General features: G+C 34.4%; 1 protein-coding gene across 1 annotated transcript; it reads left to right on the top strand.

Moving 5' to 3' along the window:
* Window positions 1-886: 886 nt before the first annotated feature.
* LOC115452806 (facilitated trehalose transporter Tret1-like) lies at window positions 887-17,615 on the top strand. The gene is made up of 7 exons (XM_030181411.2): window positions 887-1,030; window positions 10,053-10,282; window positions 10,916-11,239; window positions 11,661-11,796; window positions 14,303-14,529; window positions 14,862-15,059; window positions 15,466-17,615. The coding sequence occupies exons 1-7, from the start codon at window positions 958-960 to the stop codon at window positions 15,730-15,732; spliced, it is 1,455 nt and encodes a 484-aa protein (XP_030037271.2). The 5' UTR covers window positions 887-957; the 3' UTR covers window positions 15,733-17,615.
* The last annotated feature ends 296 nt before the right edge of the window (window positions 17,616-17,911 follow it).

Raw genomic sequence — 17,911 nt, 5'->3', positions numbered from 1 at the left:
ATAGAGTAATACATTATGTTATTGTGATGATAAAAACATTAATTGACTTATTTGGTGTCGCAGCTAGTGTTTCATTACTTCAATTGTTTTAAATATTTAGCTGGACTGTGGGAGTATATTGACCTATACTTAGCTCTGGGCTTGGAACATAGCTCTACAAATAATATGTTTTTGTTGTTATCTTTGAATAAATTGTAACTGCCCTAGTTCTGAGAGTAACAAAGTCGCATATATAAGTTGTTTTTTGTACTTGAAAAGCGTATTTTATTATTTTTTATCGACTTTTGGCGAATGTAATATAGGCTTACGTACATTAATGATAGGTAGTAGGCGTGAGTGAATTGTATTGTAAATTCGAATTCATAAATACCTTTAATAATTATATATTATGTGTTTATTTATTTTAGTGTTTATTTTTGAATAATTCATATATAATTTAAATGTAAAATTCATGACGCTATGAATACATGCTTCATATAAAAGGTATATAGGTATATATATATTGATTACGCGCGTAGCGTTATGTTTTTGTACACTTTTTGAATGGAATTTATAAACATATTTTCTAATCCTTTATAAGTTCTTGTAAAATTAATATGCATTTGAATCTTATAGAGTTTGTTATGTATTTTAGCAGTAGTCATTTTAAAAAAATATTTTATTGATCTTATCAGAATACTTGAGCAGGACAGGGACGCCGTTCATAATTTCGTCTCATTGCCCTTGAACCAATTCCTCAAGTCCCCGCTTAACCGGGAGCTCATTCCCGAAAAACAAGCTTTGTGTTTAATTAACACTTAAAGTCCCACGGCCACGTTTCCGTTAGATCGCATCGGAAACGCAGAAGTTAGCGCCTCTGGCTATAGAACCTCATTCGTGACACGGTACAGCCGCGGGCGCGCGCTCTCATGTCATTTTAAATTTATTATCTGTGATTAAATTTTTTTAAGTGTAAAAATGTTGAAATACACGGTGAAAAAATATTGTGCCGAGGGGAGCAAAATTAACCAGATTATAATTTCAGTTTTAAGTGAGTATTTTAATTTCAATTCAGCGAGCTGATATGAAGAATAAAATTGATAACGTTAATTGTTTTGAAAGAAACGTGTAAAATTTAAACAATCTGAACACGTTTAAAATTAAGCGTTACATTGCAATTATGCAGTACAATTATTTTAAAAACATTTTTAAACCCAAAATTATAAGTAATATAAATTATAAAATAACGTTGGAACAGTTACATACATAATATGGGTTTAAATTATGTATAATAAAAAATAAGAATTCCAAATGACATCTATCCCATTCCCACCAGCTATTTTCATTTTATTTAACTGAACTACAGAAAAGAATTACTTAGTTATAGAAAAAAAGGAAATTCATTACGTTAGCTACTTACATCGTATTTAAGATTTTTACCAATATTACCGAATTTTAGACTGGAGACCAAATTTTTTGGATATAAAAATAGATCGTTTAGATTATGTACTATTTATATTTGCAGCGATAATATATTATAACGAACGTTATAACCAATTGCAACATTGCAAATTGAAATCCAAAGATTAGTTTTTCTGAATTTGCTTAAATTAAATATTTATTTTTTTTTATATCAAAGAAACAGGATTTAAAAAGCCGGCAATATTATGCGTTATTATGTTGTTTTGTAATTTTGTGCAACATTTATTTTGAGTTAATGGTGTGTAAACAGTAAGATAAAAAAGGAGCGCCTAATATTAGCTTAATTTTATTGTAATTACTTGCCAATAATTTGCTATTAAATTCGAAAAAACTAATATATAATCTCAATAAATAAGTAGGTATTTTATGATAGTAACATAGAACTTTTGGAGTCTACGTGTGTATTTACCGAAACTCATTAGTTTTTAAACCTATGAAAAACTTGACAAACGAGTGTTCTGAGAAAATATTTTAATAGTAGATACAATAGTATTTTAGATACTTTAAGTTGAGGGAATAAAATAATATTCAGCCCAATATCCATACAATGTAGACCTTGTCCGAGAATTTGTTGTATTGCGAAAAATAAATAAATGTAGAGACGATGTAGAATAATAGTGCATTCCGACCTTTTCTGGGGTTGAATAAATAATGGAAATGTACTGTAAATTAATTTCATTTCAATGTTTGGGAATCTAAGAGGGTCATTATTTTGCCACCAGTGTAGAGGAGACACTTGATAGTAATATCACGGTAATCACGTGAAAATTATACTCTGTAATACGGGATAATATTATCGTTTAATTCCTCTGACAAATTATTTTTTTGTGAGCTTTTACAAATCACCCCATAAGTTCGGCGGTTAAGGCTGTATACCGATGAGTTCATGCGTTTAATTCTCGTGATGTGCGATTTAATTTAAACGAATTTACGAAATTAAAAGTTCTGCATGATATTTAATTTTATTTATTTCGGATATAAAACAATTTTACAATAAATTAAAAAAGTAGGATTTCATAAAGATACGAGATAATTGTACAACTAATTATATTAGCCACAGCTTATATACACATACGATATGGCGATAACCTTGTTTCGTAATATACCTTGGAAGAGAGTTAAACTTGGCAAACTTCGGGTGCTTAAGCTACACTTCTGCCCACCTTCAGGGGATATAGATTATAAAAGATATTCCTTTGATATAATGCATTCGTTTTCAAACATACAATAATATTATATATTTCGTACTCATGAATAATTAATTACCGAAAATCGTTAGGAAATGTTTTTTACGATAATAGATATTATGTGGAGCAGTTGGCATCTGAATCAATATTGCTTTTCTGTACCTGCATTTGACAACAATGATTAACCCAAATTAGTGTATGAATTGATTAAATTATATTTAAATTAGATGATATCTCTCTTAATTGCAAAAGTTTAAGTAGTCACCGTTTTCGCTATCTTTGCTGTTAAGCAAGGGTGTGCAAGGATTTTTTTCTACCGTCATTTTCAATAAATAATCCCGATCGCTTTTTTATATCTATCTCAAAAATGGATTTATCAGGAAAAAGTTTTTTTGACGCTTACAAATGAGTTATTTTGATTGGTTGATTCTCGGAATCTGATTGAAGATTGAGATGAGGATCTTTTATTGAAAACAGATGCTACTTACATCTACACTACTTGTACCTTTTTTATTGAGAGCAGGACAAAGTGGCTTCATTGCACCTAATGGTAAGTGAAGAGATACCCAAAAACATATCGACGGCCAAGATAATCATCCCCGGACGGTTGGCACAGTTATGCCGGCCTGCTTAATTGCTTCTGCATGCTCCGCTTGAAAAACCCCAAGTTGAAGGAAGGAGGGAACACGTATATTGTATTCAATCTAATTACTAGACATTATGCGGCTTAACCAATGTCTCAAGTAGGAGAGTAATGCAGTGCTTTATTTGATGTTCTAGATGTTGATTTTGTTTACGAGCGGTATATATAGCGGTTGCTTACGAACAAGTGTCATGCTACTGCTGGCATTCAGTTATTAAAAAAAAAATATTCTGCGTGTAATTTCGCAACCAACGTTATTGCTATTTCTCGGGATAAAATTCTTTCACAGGCATAAAAGTATTCAGCATTCGGGAATATGGTAGGTTCCTATAAGTGAAATCATTTTAAGAATCAGTACTGTGGCCGTAGACATCGCTTAAAATCGTTAAAGATAATAGAAAAGAACAAAAAAAATTGGAATGACTTATCGATAAGTCAACTAATCCATATATAATGTATAAAATATATAATTCCGTTAACGATTGTAGTTCCAATCTTATCTCGTGTGAACTATAAGGCCTTTAGCTTTTACCATCTTTAGCCAAAGCCTTAAAAAGCACGCGCGGGACTATGAAAAAGCCAAAATCTATAGCCTATATATTTTTTAAGATTTCATTGATGGAAAAAATCGCTGCGAAAACTTTCTTTTTTTTTTACAGTGGCTATCGCTTGGTCTTACTAAACTTACTAAACTGTTTTTATAAATGTCGATGAAAGTGATTTGAATTCATATGTATTGCAATTTCACTTGCTAACCTAGAATTGTTTGAGTAGGCCTTATTGAACGTGAGGTTAAGTTCATTTTTTTAATCAATCATCATGTGTCGTAACGGTATTTTGTGACGCTTTGGCAGGCTCTCCAATACCCAAGGTTCTGAGAACCTAATTTTTGCCGAAAGTTACTTAGTTAATTGTTTACCCACTAACCTACTTATAGGAAATTACTTTCTTGTCTATTGGATTAAAGCAGTATTAGATCGGTTTGAGTGGTAAAGAGATATACGGTTATAAGTATTAAATACATTAGTAGTTTACCTAAGCTTTTTAACTGACTCCGAAAGGAGAGAGGTTACATTCGTAATATAATTTAGATACTGAGCCCAACAAAATATTGAGTATGCATATAAAAATAAAAACACGAACTAAAGATGACATTACTTGTGTTTTAATTTTTTTAAAACTGTACAAGTTGAAAATGATGTTCTTAAATAGTAAGTTACATACGTAATCTATAATAGTAATATCTGCCCTGTATTATATACTGTCCCACTGCTAGGCACAAGCCTCCTCTACTACTGAGAGGGTTTAGGCCTTAGTCCATCATCCTGGCTCAGTGCGTATTCGCAGACTGCATATTTCTTCTGTCGTACGTTTCATCCCGCAAATTTACAGCAACACAGGCGCAGGCCCGAGCAAAATATTAGTCGCCTGTGATTAAAATCACGACAAAACATAGTGTTCGTAATTTGAAATCAGTTTATTTATCTTTACTTATTAGAAGTTTAGAAAAATGTCGATAATATTTGAGTATGCAAAGCGACTGGTAAGTGGTAATTAGTGGTGACTAATTAATGTTTAACTCATTTCTATAATTAGAGACGTGTCGCACGCATGTTGCTATGTGGAAGGTTAATGATTTTTGGCATTTCGATAATTTGCGCTTTGGCTGTATTTTACAGGTTCCTTGGTTCAATTCCCTAGCTGAGCAAATAGGCTTTCTAAAGAGTGAAGAAAAAATACTTAAGTGGATTGAAATTTTAAATTTGTGTGAGTTTCACAAAATCATGCAATTATGTAAGTGATGGTAGTTCTATCAGTCTTGTACAGGCCGAAATGACCAAGTTCACTAGGATAGCATAACTTCGAAGTTGAAGGGTTTTCGCGATACACATATAAAAACATTTCCACTTGTGGTTCTTATAACACGGTCGATGGGAAATGATGATAATATGCCCTCAAATAAATTACCTAATCTTCGGTTGTACAGTAATCTGTATTACGTAGTTTAAAGTACTCTGTGCATATCATGACTAGAACAAAAACAAAAAGTAAATATGTCTAAACTTTAATTTTTCAAGCATACCTATGCCTCAACTCGCAAAAAGACTCGGCTCGCATGAAAGAATTTTCTCGGAATGAAAGTTACACTCAATACATTTTCAGGATTTTCAGGATTGCCAAATTTTATTTAATCAATCAAATCACTCAGCAGTTTCTGTGTTTACTTCTAACAAACATCCAAACTTTCAAACTTTACCATTTAATTTTCAGATTAATAATATTGTCTAGTAGTTATACTAAAATTACAATCATTACATTCGCAGTCATTTTAAATAGTTCTCAATGAACACTAAAGTAGCCTACGTAAAACGATTTTATAGCTTGTTTACAATATTAAGTAACGTAAAGGTTGGCGTCGACTAGAGCAGAGGAGTAGCGGACCGGATATACCTAATCGTATTTATTCTGCCTCGATTTAGACTGCCTCGGTGGCGTAGTTGTACTGCATGCGAGGTACGACAGCGCTCTGAGGTCCCGGGTTCGAAATCCGGGTCAGGCAAAGTGATATTTGTGTTTTTCTGCTCAGTATCAGCCCGGAGTCTGGAATTTGTGCCCGATTTGGCGATAGGCTCGCCTGATCACATCATGGGATACTTTGCGAAAAATGGGTGCCCTTGTTGCGTCTCTGCATAGCCTTCGGGGATAAATGCGTGATGTTTTGTTTGTGTATTCTGTATGCACGTTCATTTGACCTCGGTGTTCAAACGTTCCTATAAGACGCAACACACAGCTCAGTTTCCTAGTAAATGTATAGCAGACTTAATACGAACTTGATTCGACTCGCGTCTAGTCGACGCTAGCCATAAGCATTGACAGTAGCAAACAATAATTTGTTAACGAGCTAAGCATTACGACATTGATGCTATTTTTCGGTATCTAGATATGTGATAATTTTTTTTGCAAAAATTAAACACACTCAACCCACTGTTAAAATGACGGAATCATGAACTTGTCGTGAATAGATCGACACGAGGATCGACATAATATTTGGCGTTTACGTCATTTTCTTAAATATTTTTTACCATTTCAGTTACTTATTCTTGTTATGTGTCAATTTATGTTTGGTTAAGTTAATGGATTTACTCTAGGAACATAGTCTCTAATATGTTATGCTCTGACATTCTGAAGCTATTAAACTATAATTTATTCGAGATCATAATTGGCTCTTTAACTTTTTAAAATTGTTTTCTGAAATCCGACTAGTGTTTATTGCAGAAATATATTTTTTTTATTGCTTTGAATGACGATACGAGCTTGCCGTTCGCCTGATTGTATGCGATACGACCGCGTATAAACACTAGTAATACCATCCAACACCTTGAATATATATAAAATATTGTTTAGTGTGCTACTGCGCTCGCCATCTTAAGACTTGAGATGTTAAACTTTATTATGTCCAGTAGTTACACTGGCTACAATATCTTTCAGACCGGAAAACCACAGCGACTACGCAATGCTCCATGGCGACAGAAATAGTCATTGCGGTGGTATGTACCCAGATAGACTCTCACATAAGAGACCTACCACCGGCGCAAACTTACAAAAACATAAACAAACGGACCGTAAACAAGATTCCTATATGGTCATCTTCATTCTACTAACTAGGCCATTTCATTATCTTAATTACTATCGAGAACGTTCAGACAGCAAGTCGTCAACAATTCAATCAGAGCTTACATTGTTTCCCGTGCCAATTGATCAGGCTCAATTACATCGCGATATTAAAGGCGTTATACTCTTCCAGGGACATCCTTATTTTGTAATAAAACAGCATCAAATACTACGAATATTTTAGCTAGAGTAGCTGACCCGACAGACGACCTGACTTAGCTATGAATATTCAATTAGAACTTCGGCTTTCCGTTTAAATTCAAAACCATTTTGGGAATTGAAATGATATTTTAAAATTCGTATTCATCATCGCGCGGAATTAAAATACCTAGTCTTGCCATAAATATTGTAATAAAGAAAAAAGAAAATTGTTAACTGCAAATAACATTTATTACTTTTACAGTGTGTCAGTTTAATACATAAATATAAAACAATTAAAAATATAAAAAGCTTATTCGAAGTGGTCTCCATTGGCTGCAATACAGTCCTTTTAAACGATGAGGCCAGTTATCAATAGAAGCACGCACTCTTTCCATGGGAAAATTCTTCACTGCCAATCGTATAGATTGTTTTAGGGACTCAAATTATCATGGCGTTTAGAGCAAGCTGTACTCTCTAAAACTGACCACAAATCATAATCCAGCGGATTAAGATCGGGACTAGACGACGGCCAGTCTTCAGCTCTGATGAAGTCCGAAACGTTCGATTCCAACCAAGACTGCGTGGACCGAGCTTTATGACCCGGCGCCGAGTCTTGCTGGAAGGACCATACTTGGTTATTGAACATGGTGATGTTAAGGGGCTTAACTACCTTCTCAAGAATGGTATCTTGATACACTTGTGCCGATGTTTTGATACCTTTTTCACAAAAATATGGCTCAGTCACTCCTTCATAGCTAACACCCCACCAAACCATCACTGAAGTCGGATAATGTCCACGTTGCACTCTGTCGACTAATTGGGAAGCTTCCTTAGAGCTTTGAGCATAAATACGGTCATTTTGTTTGTTAAAATGTTGCTCAATTGTAAAAATTTTCTCATCCGTAAACAAAATTTTTCTGTGACCTCCCTTTGCGTACCGCTTCAGTAGTTGTTTCGATTTTACCACCCTATTCTTCTTTAAATTATCAGTTAAGAAATGGCCAGTGCGTCTCTTATAGGCTGCAAGTCCTAAGTCATCTTTTAAAATACGCGACATGGTTCTAGGTGCTATCTTCATTTCCCGAGATAAAATCTTTTGCTTTCGGACAGGATTTCTTCGAATTCTTTCCCTTACTGCTTTGACCACCTTTTTCGTACGAACACTACGTGGACGGCCAGATCTTTTTCTGTCACAAACAGAGGAGGTCTCATTGTACCTATTAATAGCCCGGTACACAAACATTTTACTAATACCAAGTGTATGGAGAGTTTTAAAAATTGCATTTGGCTCCATACCTACTTTGTGTAATGCTATCACAGCGATTCGGTTCTCTTTATCACCCCACACCATTTTAATATCGCAAAATATTTTACAATGTATTGGCGCCAAAATGAGAAAACACAATGAACAATCGTATAAAAATGACAGATTCGAAATTCAAATGTAATATTTTTTTATAATTAAGTGTAACAGTATTTATGGCCAGACTAAGTAGTTGTTAGGTATTAATTTTTCCTATTGTTTGAGCAATTTTCTTAATTTGTCTTTCTGTAATAACCTTTTTCAAAGTCTTCCAAATACTGGATTGACTGCCTCGGTGGCGCAGTGACTGTCTTAGTGGTGTAGTTGAGTTACTGTAACGTAAAACTGTAGTGCTAAGGTCTCGGGTTTGATCCCGGGACCGGCAAAGTGATATTAGGTTTTTTATTCAGTATCAGCCCAAAGTCTGAAATTTGTGCCTATCATATCATGGGACGGAATACACACGACGGAAAGTGCCTACGTCTTCGTATATACGTGTGTTTATTGTATAAAATGTGGCCGGCGGTGGTATTAACTAATGCCAGGCTCTGGGCGGTAGAATTTTTGGCCCTTTTTACTCGATTTCCGAAAGAGGGGAATGTTTTTGTGTTTGCCCTGTTCATCATCCCCTAAGGCTGCCACTACAGATAGCAGTTTCACTTACTATTTGCATTTTAAATAAAAGAATAACTACTTTAAAGTCTAGTATCAGTAACTCGAGAACTTTTTGTTAGAGCGAAGTTCAGGAAATAAAAGACCAATTAAACTCTGTACATTCAGTATGTAAACACGTGTGGCTCATAAAATTGAATGACTCGTGTATCCGTATTAATTACGGATTGATTGATATTCATTCATAATAATTGAGATGAGCAAAGAAAATTAATGCTTGCATTTTAGTGAGTGCATGTTTTGAACTTTGAATTGGTTGCAAGGTAAAAAGTATTAACACTTTCTGCTTGTTAATTTTGTTTCTGATATCATTTGACCCGATGTCGATTTATTATGATTTGTTTTTTTAACTCTCTCTGCCCTTGCGCTTTGAAACAACGGTTTATGGGTTCAATTATACATATATTATAGACATAAAATGTTTGAACAATTCGTAAATTAAAAAAAAATACCCTGTCTCGTAATTTCTAATAACTACAACATAAGACGATCTCATAGTATGGAATAAGATCTACATACCTACTTATATACGTATGTATTATTACACGAATAGTTTTTAATTACTAAAGATAAAAAATAGCGTTGTTGTGCCATTACTAAATAAATATTGTCATAAAATTATGCCTAAAAGAAGATAATTTTTGGTCCAAACTTACATTGATTCCTATTTCCTAATTTCAGTTTTCCAGCGTCAATTAGTCGATCATTATACAACTTGGTCATTCATTAAATAATCGTCTCTTACGGCCATTTAGTATTCAATGATAAAAACGAATCTGACGTGTGACTTACATAGTACTTGTATACACTTACACAGGATTCAACTCGTCGTATCTTTGTCATATCCATATAAACAAAAATTCTAGCTACACATTTATGTCTTACCTCTTTTACATACCACATTTTGTTTTTTTTTAATAAAAAACACTATTGGTGTTAATAGCATTACAGTGGTACTCTTTTTATTTTCCAGTGGTCCTACCAGTATTCTCATATGGCGCTGCAGTGGGATGGATGTCACCCATGGGTCCAAGGTTGATGTCGAAGGAGACGCCTGCCGCCGAGCCAGTGCACCCTGACGTCATATCCTGGATGGCGTCAGTGGTCTACCTGGTCGGCACACCTACTGTGTTCCTTTATGGGTACATCGTCGATAACTATGGGAGGAAGAAAGCGTTGTTGCTAACGTCTTTTTCTATGGCGGTATGAGTTTCAAAATTTTATCTCTTAGAATTAGAATATGAAAAATGTGCTTTAATTGATTGTTGGATCTATTTATTGCGTAAATTTTAAATGTATCTACGCCTAATATTACAAATATGTAAAGTGAGATCGTTCGTCGAAAAGTGGGTCTGAAAATTCTTACCAATATGTTATTAATATTTATTAAATTAAATGAACATTTATTCTAAACATCCATAATTTGTACGCATTTCACATTATGTTTTTGGAAGATAATTATTTAAAACTGTCACCCACGTGTCCTCCTATCTTAATCGTTAAAAACTCATAAAAATAATGTGCAAGGGCACGTGACCAGGAATGAAAGCAGGTTAAGAGGGAAGGGTTGTGAGAGCCGCTCTAGATGTTTAACTCCTTTTGCCATGTTAACGAGACATCATATGACGCGTAGATAAAGAAGTACAATTAACAATATATATGGCCGCTTGTAAAAGGTCGATGACGAAATCTTTATACTTCAAGATTCAGAATCTGTATATAATTGGTTACCTATCAACTATGTATAAAATGAATTTTATTCCCAAAAAATACGTATTCTTACTGCAGTTCTCAATTTTACATCGCTTTATCTATGAAAGATAACATTTGTTACAGTTATGCTGGATCATAAAGCTGTACTCTACCGATACCTGGGCCTTAATAACAGCTCGAGCTATCGTCGGCATGGGAGTCAGTGGGTCTTACGTGGTCACCCCTCTTTACATCAAAGAAATAAGCGAGGACTCGATCAGAGGCACTTTGGGGAGCCTCGTAGTTCTCTCGCAGAATCTGGGAAACCTAGTAGTGTTTATTCTTGGAGAGTATTTGAGCTACAAAGCGATACTGTGGGTCTGTTTGGCGGTGCCAATACTCCATATACTGTTGTTCATGACAATGCCGGAGACACCGTCGTATTTGTTGAAGTGTGGGAAAGTTGAGGTTAGTATTTATTGTTTAAAAATTGTTTGACGTGTTCTGGAAAGCATCACAAATATTTGTGGTTGTAGAAGTATAATTTTTCTCTTTACTAAATAATGTCAGTTTTGATGATATTATTATAGTCCTAGGTCAAAGAGTTCTAAGATTAATTGTAGTTGAATGACTTGCTTTTACGCAAACCAAAATTAAATTCAATAAAGGATTGTAAACGTGAAGCGATTGGCGAATTGAGAGATTACTTACGAAAGCAAAATATTATCTAATTATTGCCAAAATCGCGAATGAAATGGTGAAGCTATTTTTAAAAGAAGATGTCTTTAATGCTACGATACGTTTTTCTTATACGTTATTAATATTGTTATGACAATGTTTAGACTACAGCCAGTTATTACGGAATGGATAAAGTCATAGATTTTTTCAGGAGGCACGCGACGCGCTTGCCTGGTTGAGGTGCAGGGATGGCTCCGAAGCAGTTGTAGATGTAGAGTTACAGAAACTGCTATTAGAGTTGGAGCATAGCAAGGCAGGACGGTTTACAACTGCAATTAAAACTATAGGTATGTAACCTTTTTAGTTGTAGCATGGTAAAAAGTATACAAGTGAATGATGGAGAAGTAAATGAATGCCATCTGAACGTCATGACAGCTTTTTAGTAAAGCCGAAAACGTTACAAGTGCCAAAATTTACATTTTGCTCGAAGATTTTGGATGAAAAGAAAAGTTGAAAAGTTCAAAATTATTATAGACAAAATGAAACCGTTATACAATGTAGAATGTAGATAGGCATGAGTAATAGACGAGCGTTAGTTTCTGTCTGGGTTTTACGTACTTTACAACCAAATTATCGGTTCTAATGACAACAAAATTAAGTATGTACTTAGATGTCATTTATGATGTTACTATATTAAAAATTCAAATAGAATGAGTGTATTTAATTGAACCTAGTTTCCTAAAAAGGACAAATAGAAAAATACCGCTATCACGCAAATTTTCAGCATATTATGTGCTAAATGAACTCCATAAACGAAATGGCAAGTTTGGGATAACTGTAGTATACGCACGTGATTTAACACCATTATCTACGTCTAGCCACGTCTAGGTCAACTAAATATACCTGTCAACGTGCTAATACGTTCCCCCAATCGCTAATACTTCGGTAACAATAAGTAAACGGTACAAATCGGTAACGGGACGCGTAGTGCTTTCCAAACAATATCGTTTCCCAGGGAGTCGTGTTGCCAGTTTTGTGTAGTGTTTGCTTACGTCAGAGGTTCCCGAACGTTCCGATTCACGCTGTTTGTTTACAATTTTTTTGTTGTTTTGATTTTCTTTTTGGTGGGATTGTTTTTTCTACTAAGAATTCCTGATATGGCTCGATATTTGAAGTGTACTTAAATCTATAGATTTCTAATAATCGTAATGTAAGCCGATTCAAATCAAGAGCTAATTATATTCGTTAATTTGAAACTCAAATTCGTCAAACTTAAAAATCACACGCAGCACTTTATATTCCTAACTGTACAGCTTCGTTATACGTTCACTTAAAATAATTTAAAATTATAAAGAACACACAATTCAAATTCCCGGTTCGCGGAGACCACTTATAAAATTTTGAGAACTGCCGTCCGCTAGTAATGAGAAAACCGATGGTTTATGTACATTCGCAGAGAGGTTTGCGTGTGGGCGACGTTGCCCGTCTATGAACGGACCGTTATAAAAAAAAACTAGCTTTTTGAAAACGTACGGCGAGATAGGTCGTGACAGATTTATTCGACTCTTGCATTTGTATATGTTGTGGGTAGGTAAATATTGTTTGTACGTAGCAATTGAATTGTTTCGGATTGGCTTGCAGTGTGAGGAATATTGTGATAAAATAATAAGTTTATTTATTCGTACTTAAATTGATCTCTAAAAAGCATTTTACGTAGATATCTTAATTATGTAAAATAAAACATTTTCACAGCAATGAATAGGCTTTTTAAATTAACTTTTTAATTAATTATTTATTATAATATCACACCGATTCAGGAAAAAGCATCTTTGTCCATTCTCCTAGCATTAGGTACTGTTACATTAATTAAAACAAAAAAAAAACATTTCTAACAACTAAAGACGCAAGCGCAACTAGTATACAAATAATCTTAAATATTGTGCAACCGAAACTCGTCTTGGACCACCCGCCGTATGAAACGCGATACAATAACTGGCTACGGGTGCTTTCACATCACTCCCGACATAAACTCTATTGCAAATGAATATACGTTACCTATTAGATGTTATTTTTGACTTGTGTTTTATTTTTATTCGAGTACAGGAACGGTGAATATAGTGTGGTGTAGTAGCGAAGGTCTATATAACACGATTCGTGCTAGCTTTCCTTTCGCAATTTATGTCTAATTATGCTTAGAACGAACTGTAGACCGCATTTATGCGTATTAGTACACAACATAATAGATTATGTTGGGTTCCCTTTCAGAAAATTTGACTCTTCCCCACTGATGTGGGCCTAGGGAAAGGCTACTAACTATAGTTGTAGTATTATAGAGTAGGTGTGGGGACCTATATTGTATTTTGGTGTCTCTACAATTATCATAGCCTGCCAACTGGGTTCTTAAAATTTTCTTAAACAGAAATAAATTAATCTTGATGGTGACAATACTGTACAGTATTGTCACCATTAAATTATTTTTTAGGAATTAAACAAGGCTTTGAATGTATTCTCGCAAATTAAGTACCGTAAGAGGTAAAACAATTGTTTCAATTTCTTTTTTTGTAATTTCATACATGAAATACTGAAGTATTTATTGTTATTCAAGGTCTATTTTGACGTCTTCAAAATATTTTACATCTAAGTTTTTTTTAAGATAAGTACTTATTAGTACACCCTCTCTTCTTATGCCCGTAGGTCATAATTAACACTGATTTCAATGAAAAATAAATCGCAAATAGCCCAGAGTACCTATCGAATCATAAAACGTCTAACTCAATTAAAAATCCTATGTTGTGCTATAAATAACAACATAAGGGTTAGCAAGATTATAATTTCTGTATATCCTATTTACAGTAACCGACCGCAGCACATTCCGCGCGTTCCGCATCACTCTGATCATCACAGTGGCCCGGGAATTATGCGGCTGTCTGGCTGTACTGCATTTCGCTTCCCTGATCTTTAAAAAAGCAAGTGATGGGGGCTGGGTTTTGACGCCGAACCAGCAGGCCGCTGTGTTAGGGGCGGTGCAGATGGTCGGCTCCTGTACGGCTTCTAGCCTTGTGGAAAGGACTGGGAGGAAGGTGGGTGTCGAGGGGAATACGTTGAAAATAATTATATATTTAATCTTTTACAATAGTGTATTTTAGATTAACTAAAGTACTATTTAAATGATATGTATCGTAAAATCTATTGTTTTTTTTTGTATGCATAAAAGAAAAATAATAATTTCATTTAATGATTTCAAAATATTGTCATGTGTCCAAAAAAAAATTGATATAGCATTATGATTTTGAAGTCGTCACGAATAATATGTAGAGAATGTTAATACATTTAAAAAAAGATATAGAAAAGCACACCGAGAGTATTAGTATAAACTACATATATAATAATTAAATTACATTTTTTTCCCCAGCCACTCCTAGGCACCACCTGCTTAGTGTCAGGTATAGCTATGTGTGCCCTGGGTGCGTGGTTCTACGCGCAGACCCTCACCGGAGTGACGGGGTCCTCCTGGTTGCCCATCGCCGCCCTCTGCCTCTGCATCTACTGCGACGCCGCTGGACTGCAGCCAGTGCCGTTCGTTATCATGACCGAGATGTTCTCTTTTCAAGTAAGTATAGTTTTGTAAAGTACCACCTAGCCCTTTATAAATCTAAACATATCTCCCCGAGTTATGTAATTTCTTTACGAACATGACATACTTATCCTATACTATCTCTTTGCCTGTTTCTTCTCGCCAGCACCAGTTTTAGTTTAAGATATTACTTATATCTAATATAATTACTGAATACTATGATAGGTAAAAAGTGTTTGCGTTCAATAAAGTCTTTCAATTTATCTGCTAAATTTCATTGTCCTTACAACTTCCATTCAAACCATTTCTTTCTCTACACACATAAATACAACAATAAAAAACGCACACACACAGTTACCATACCAGGCACACAACGGATTCCTTGCATGATGTGTGATAGAAGGGATACCAGCTCATATTAAATGCGTACTTTTTTTTGCAGCTCCGCGGCACAGTGACGTCGATAGTGATTGCATTTGCCTGCGCGTTAGTTTCGGTAGAATTGAGAGTCTTCCAGCCTATGTCTTCCTCCGTCGGTTTGCACTTCGTTTTCTGGCTTTTCGCAGCAGTGTGTATAGTTAGTACAGTCTACATAGCCTGTGTGGTTCCGGAGACAAAGCGGCGGTCGTTAGATGAGATATATGCTGAGATAGGAGGGAAAGAAACGAAAGACGAAAAAGATTGCGAAGCTGTTGTTACTAAACTGTAGTTAAGTTTAAATTGTTTTATGAGATTTTATTTTAAGCCGATTTTTGTAGATGATTCTAAGTGGCTGAATTTGGTTCCTTGGTAAGAATAAACCTAAAAGTCGTTTGTAAAATTAAAAAAGGAATCTTTTCTGATTGGTCGATTTTCGTTGTCGATCCGAAGATAGCGTATAGGATCGTTTATTAAAATCGGCTATATATAAGTATACTTGTTGCGTTTTAACTGACACAGATCAAAGCGTTAGAAGAGTTGTGTTTTTCTTGAACGCTCGTCTGCTTTCATTGTAATTATGACGTAAGCGCGTCGACAAATTTCCATCTCACATTCCCAACAACTAGATTTCCTATTGAGTATATTATTTTATCCAGAATAAATTTAGTTGAAGGCGTTACCTCGTAATATTGCGAAGAGTTTAATTCTGTCAAATATTTTTCGATATAATATTAACTGTCATACAAATTTTCAAACTTCGCCATAATTAAAAATGTTTCATTTTAATGTTGTAATCTTTATTGTAATTTTCATTACAATAAAGAGGTGACGTAAAAGAAACAAAAATAAACATCCAAAAATAGTTTTCGGGTAATTTTATTTTTAAAATATTTAACTGTACTTTGTAGTTAGTTGGTTTTAGCTGAAAAATGTCGATAAGCAAACGCTTTTGTTATAATGAGTACTATTTACAGCCGTTTTCAATATACGATCTCAATCTCAAACTTCGATCCGATTCCGAGAATGAACCAATCAAAATAAATAATTTATAAGCATGTCAAAAAGCTTCGTTCTGATTGGTCCATTTCGGAGATAGGTCGGAAAAAGCGATTAGGATCGTTTATTGAATATAACGGTTACTGGCTTTCGAATACTCAAAACTTTATGTTACACTTAAGATGTACTTTTAAATATAAGTGTACGTTGTTTTTGTTATAAAATGTGTAATGTATGACCTACCACTTGGCTATGAATAGAAGACATACTCAAGTAGTAGCACAGTACTAGCCAGTACTACACGTATACTTCGTTGTTATAAAAAAATTGTCAACTAAACATCTAGATTTCACCGGTAATTAGCTTAGAATAACTCAGTTTTTATGAGGCCGCTACGAGCTTTTCATAATATTGCAACGCTTGACCTAATACTTGGTCCTGATCCGTTTATTTCGGCGTCCCTCCAAGGTCTGTACATGTTTTCAAACGGCTGTCTTCGGGTCAATGATAAGAAAATACTTAATATAACCCATTGAAAGAAAATGAAATAAATTATTTCCAGTTAATCGATTTCGTTGTTGATTTCAAGATAGCACTCAAGATGGTTCATTCAATCGGCTGTATATAAGTAGCAGTGTCTGAGCACAACTGGCACCGCCCTAGATACGGCACTGAGCTTACTTTTTAAAAGCTGTTATATTTGATTATTTTGTACTAAAACAAAAAAAGATTTATTGTTGTTGACTGCTTAATAATTCGTTATACGTAGTGTACTTAATTTGGCAATTATTTACTATCGGTTTCAATAAACGATCTCAATTTTAATCTCCGACTGATCCAGAGAATAAACCAATCAAAATACGTCATTTGTAAGCATGTCAAAAAGCTTTGTTCTGATTGGTTCGTTTTCGCGATGGATTTAAAAAAAGATTGGTGTCGTATTGATTACGGTAGTTATAGTGTGTTAATGGTTACTTGAAGCTTCTCCAGACCCAGTAATGCGGCGTGTTAGCACTACTGCTTCCCGTTGCTCCACACAATGTCTGACACAAATTAGTGATATTTGTAGTTTAGGTTATTTTAGTGCCATTTATGTACTTAAGATATTTTGTGTATACTTTTGTTAGAAGCTAGATTTATATTTTAATAAGAAATATTAAATTTAATTGCAATTGATACGTTTTTTATTTAGTCAAATTTATAATCATCTATAAGGGTATATAAGTTTATTTTCTAAAATAGAATTCAAAATATATACCTACATTTACACTCCTGTATAGGAACCAGGCTGGAATACCTCTATTCACAAACAGATATGCGCGAAAATAAAAATGGGAGTCAATTTAAATAGCCCTAAAGATTTAGTTATCTGCATAAAAATAATTCTAGCGACCGTCGAGAGGTATACTATACTATTTATTTTATCGTCTTTATATTGGGACTAAATTATAGCTCACCATCAGGCACCGTGT

This window comes from Manduca sexta, chromosome 4 (assembly GCF_014839805.1).
Source record: "Manduca sexta isolate Smith_Timp_Sample1 chromosome 4, JHU_Msex_v1.0, whole genome shotgun sequence".
NCBI classification, from domain to species: domain Eukaryota; kingdom Metazoa; phylum Arthropoda; class Insecta; order Lepidoptera; family Sphingidae; genus Manduca; species Manduca sexta.
This window is presented reverse-complemented; position numbering and strand designations above follow the sequence as displayed.

Bases quoted from the DNA above. Each gene is read 5' to 3' on its own strand.
- LOC115452806 (XM_030181411.2), top strand. From the start codon at position 958: ATGTTGAAATACACGGTGAAAAAATATTGTGCCGAGGGGAGCAAAATT. The intron at 10,283-10,915 runs GTATGAGTTTCA...CATTTGTTACAG, and splicing joins TAACGTCTTTTTCTATGGCG to TTATGCTGGATCATAAAGCT. The intron at 14,530-14,861 runs GTGGGTGTCGAG...TTTTTTCCCCAG, and splicing joins TGGAAAGGACTGGGAGGAAG to CCACTCCTAGGCACCACCTG.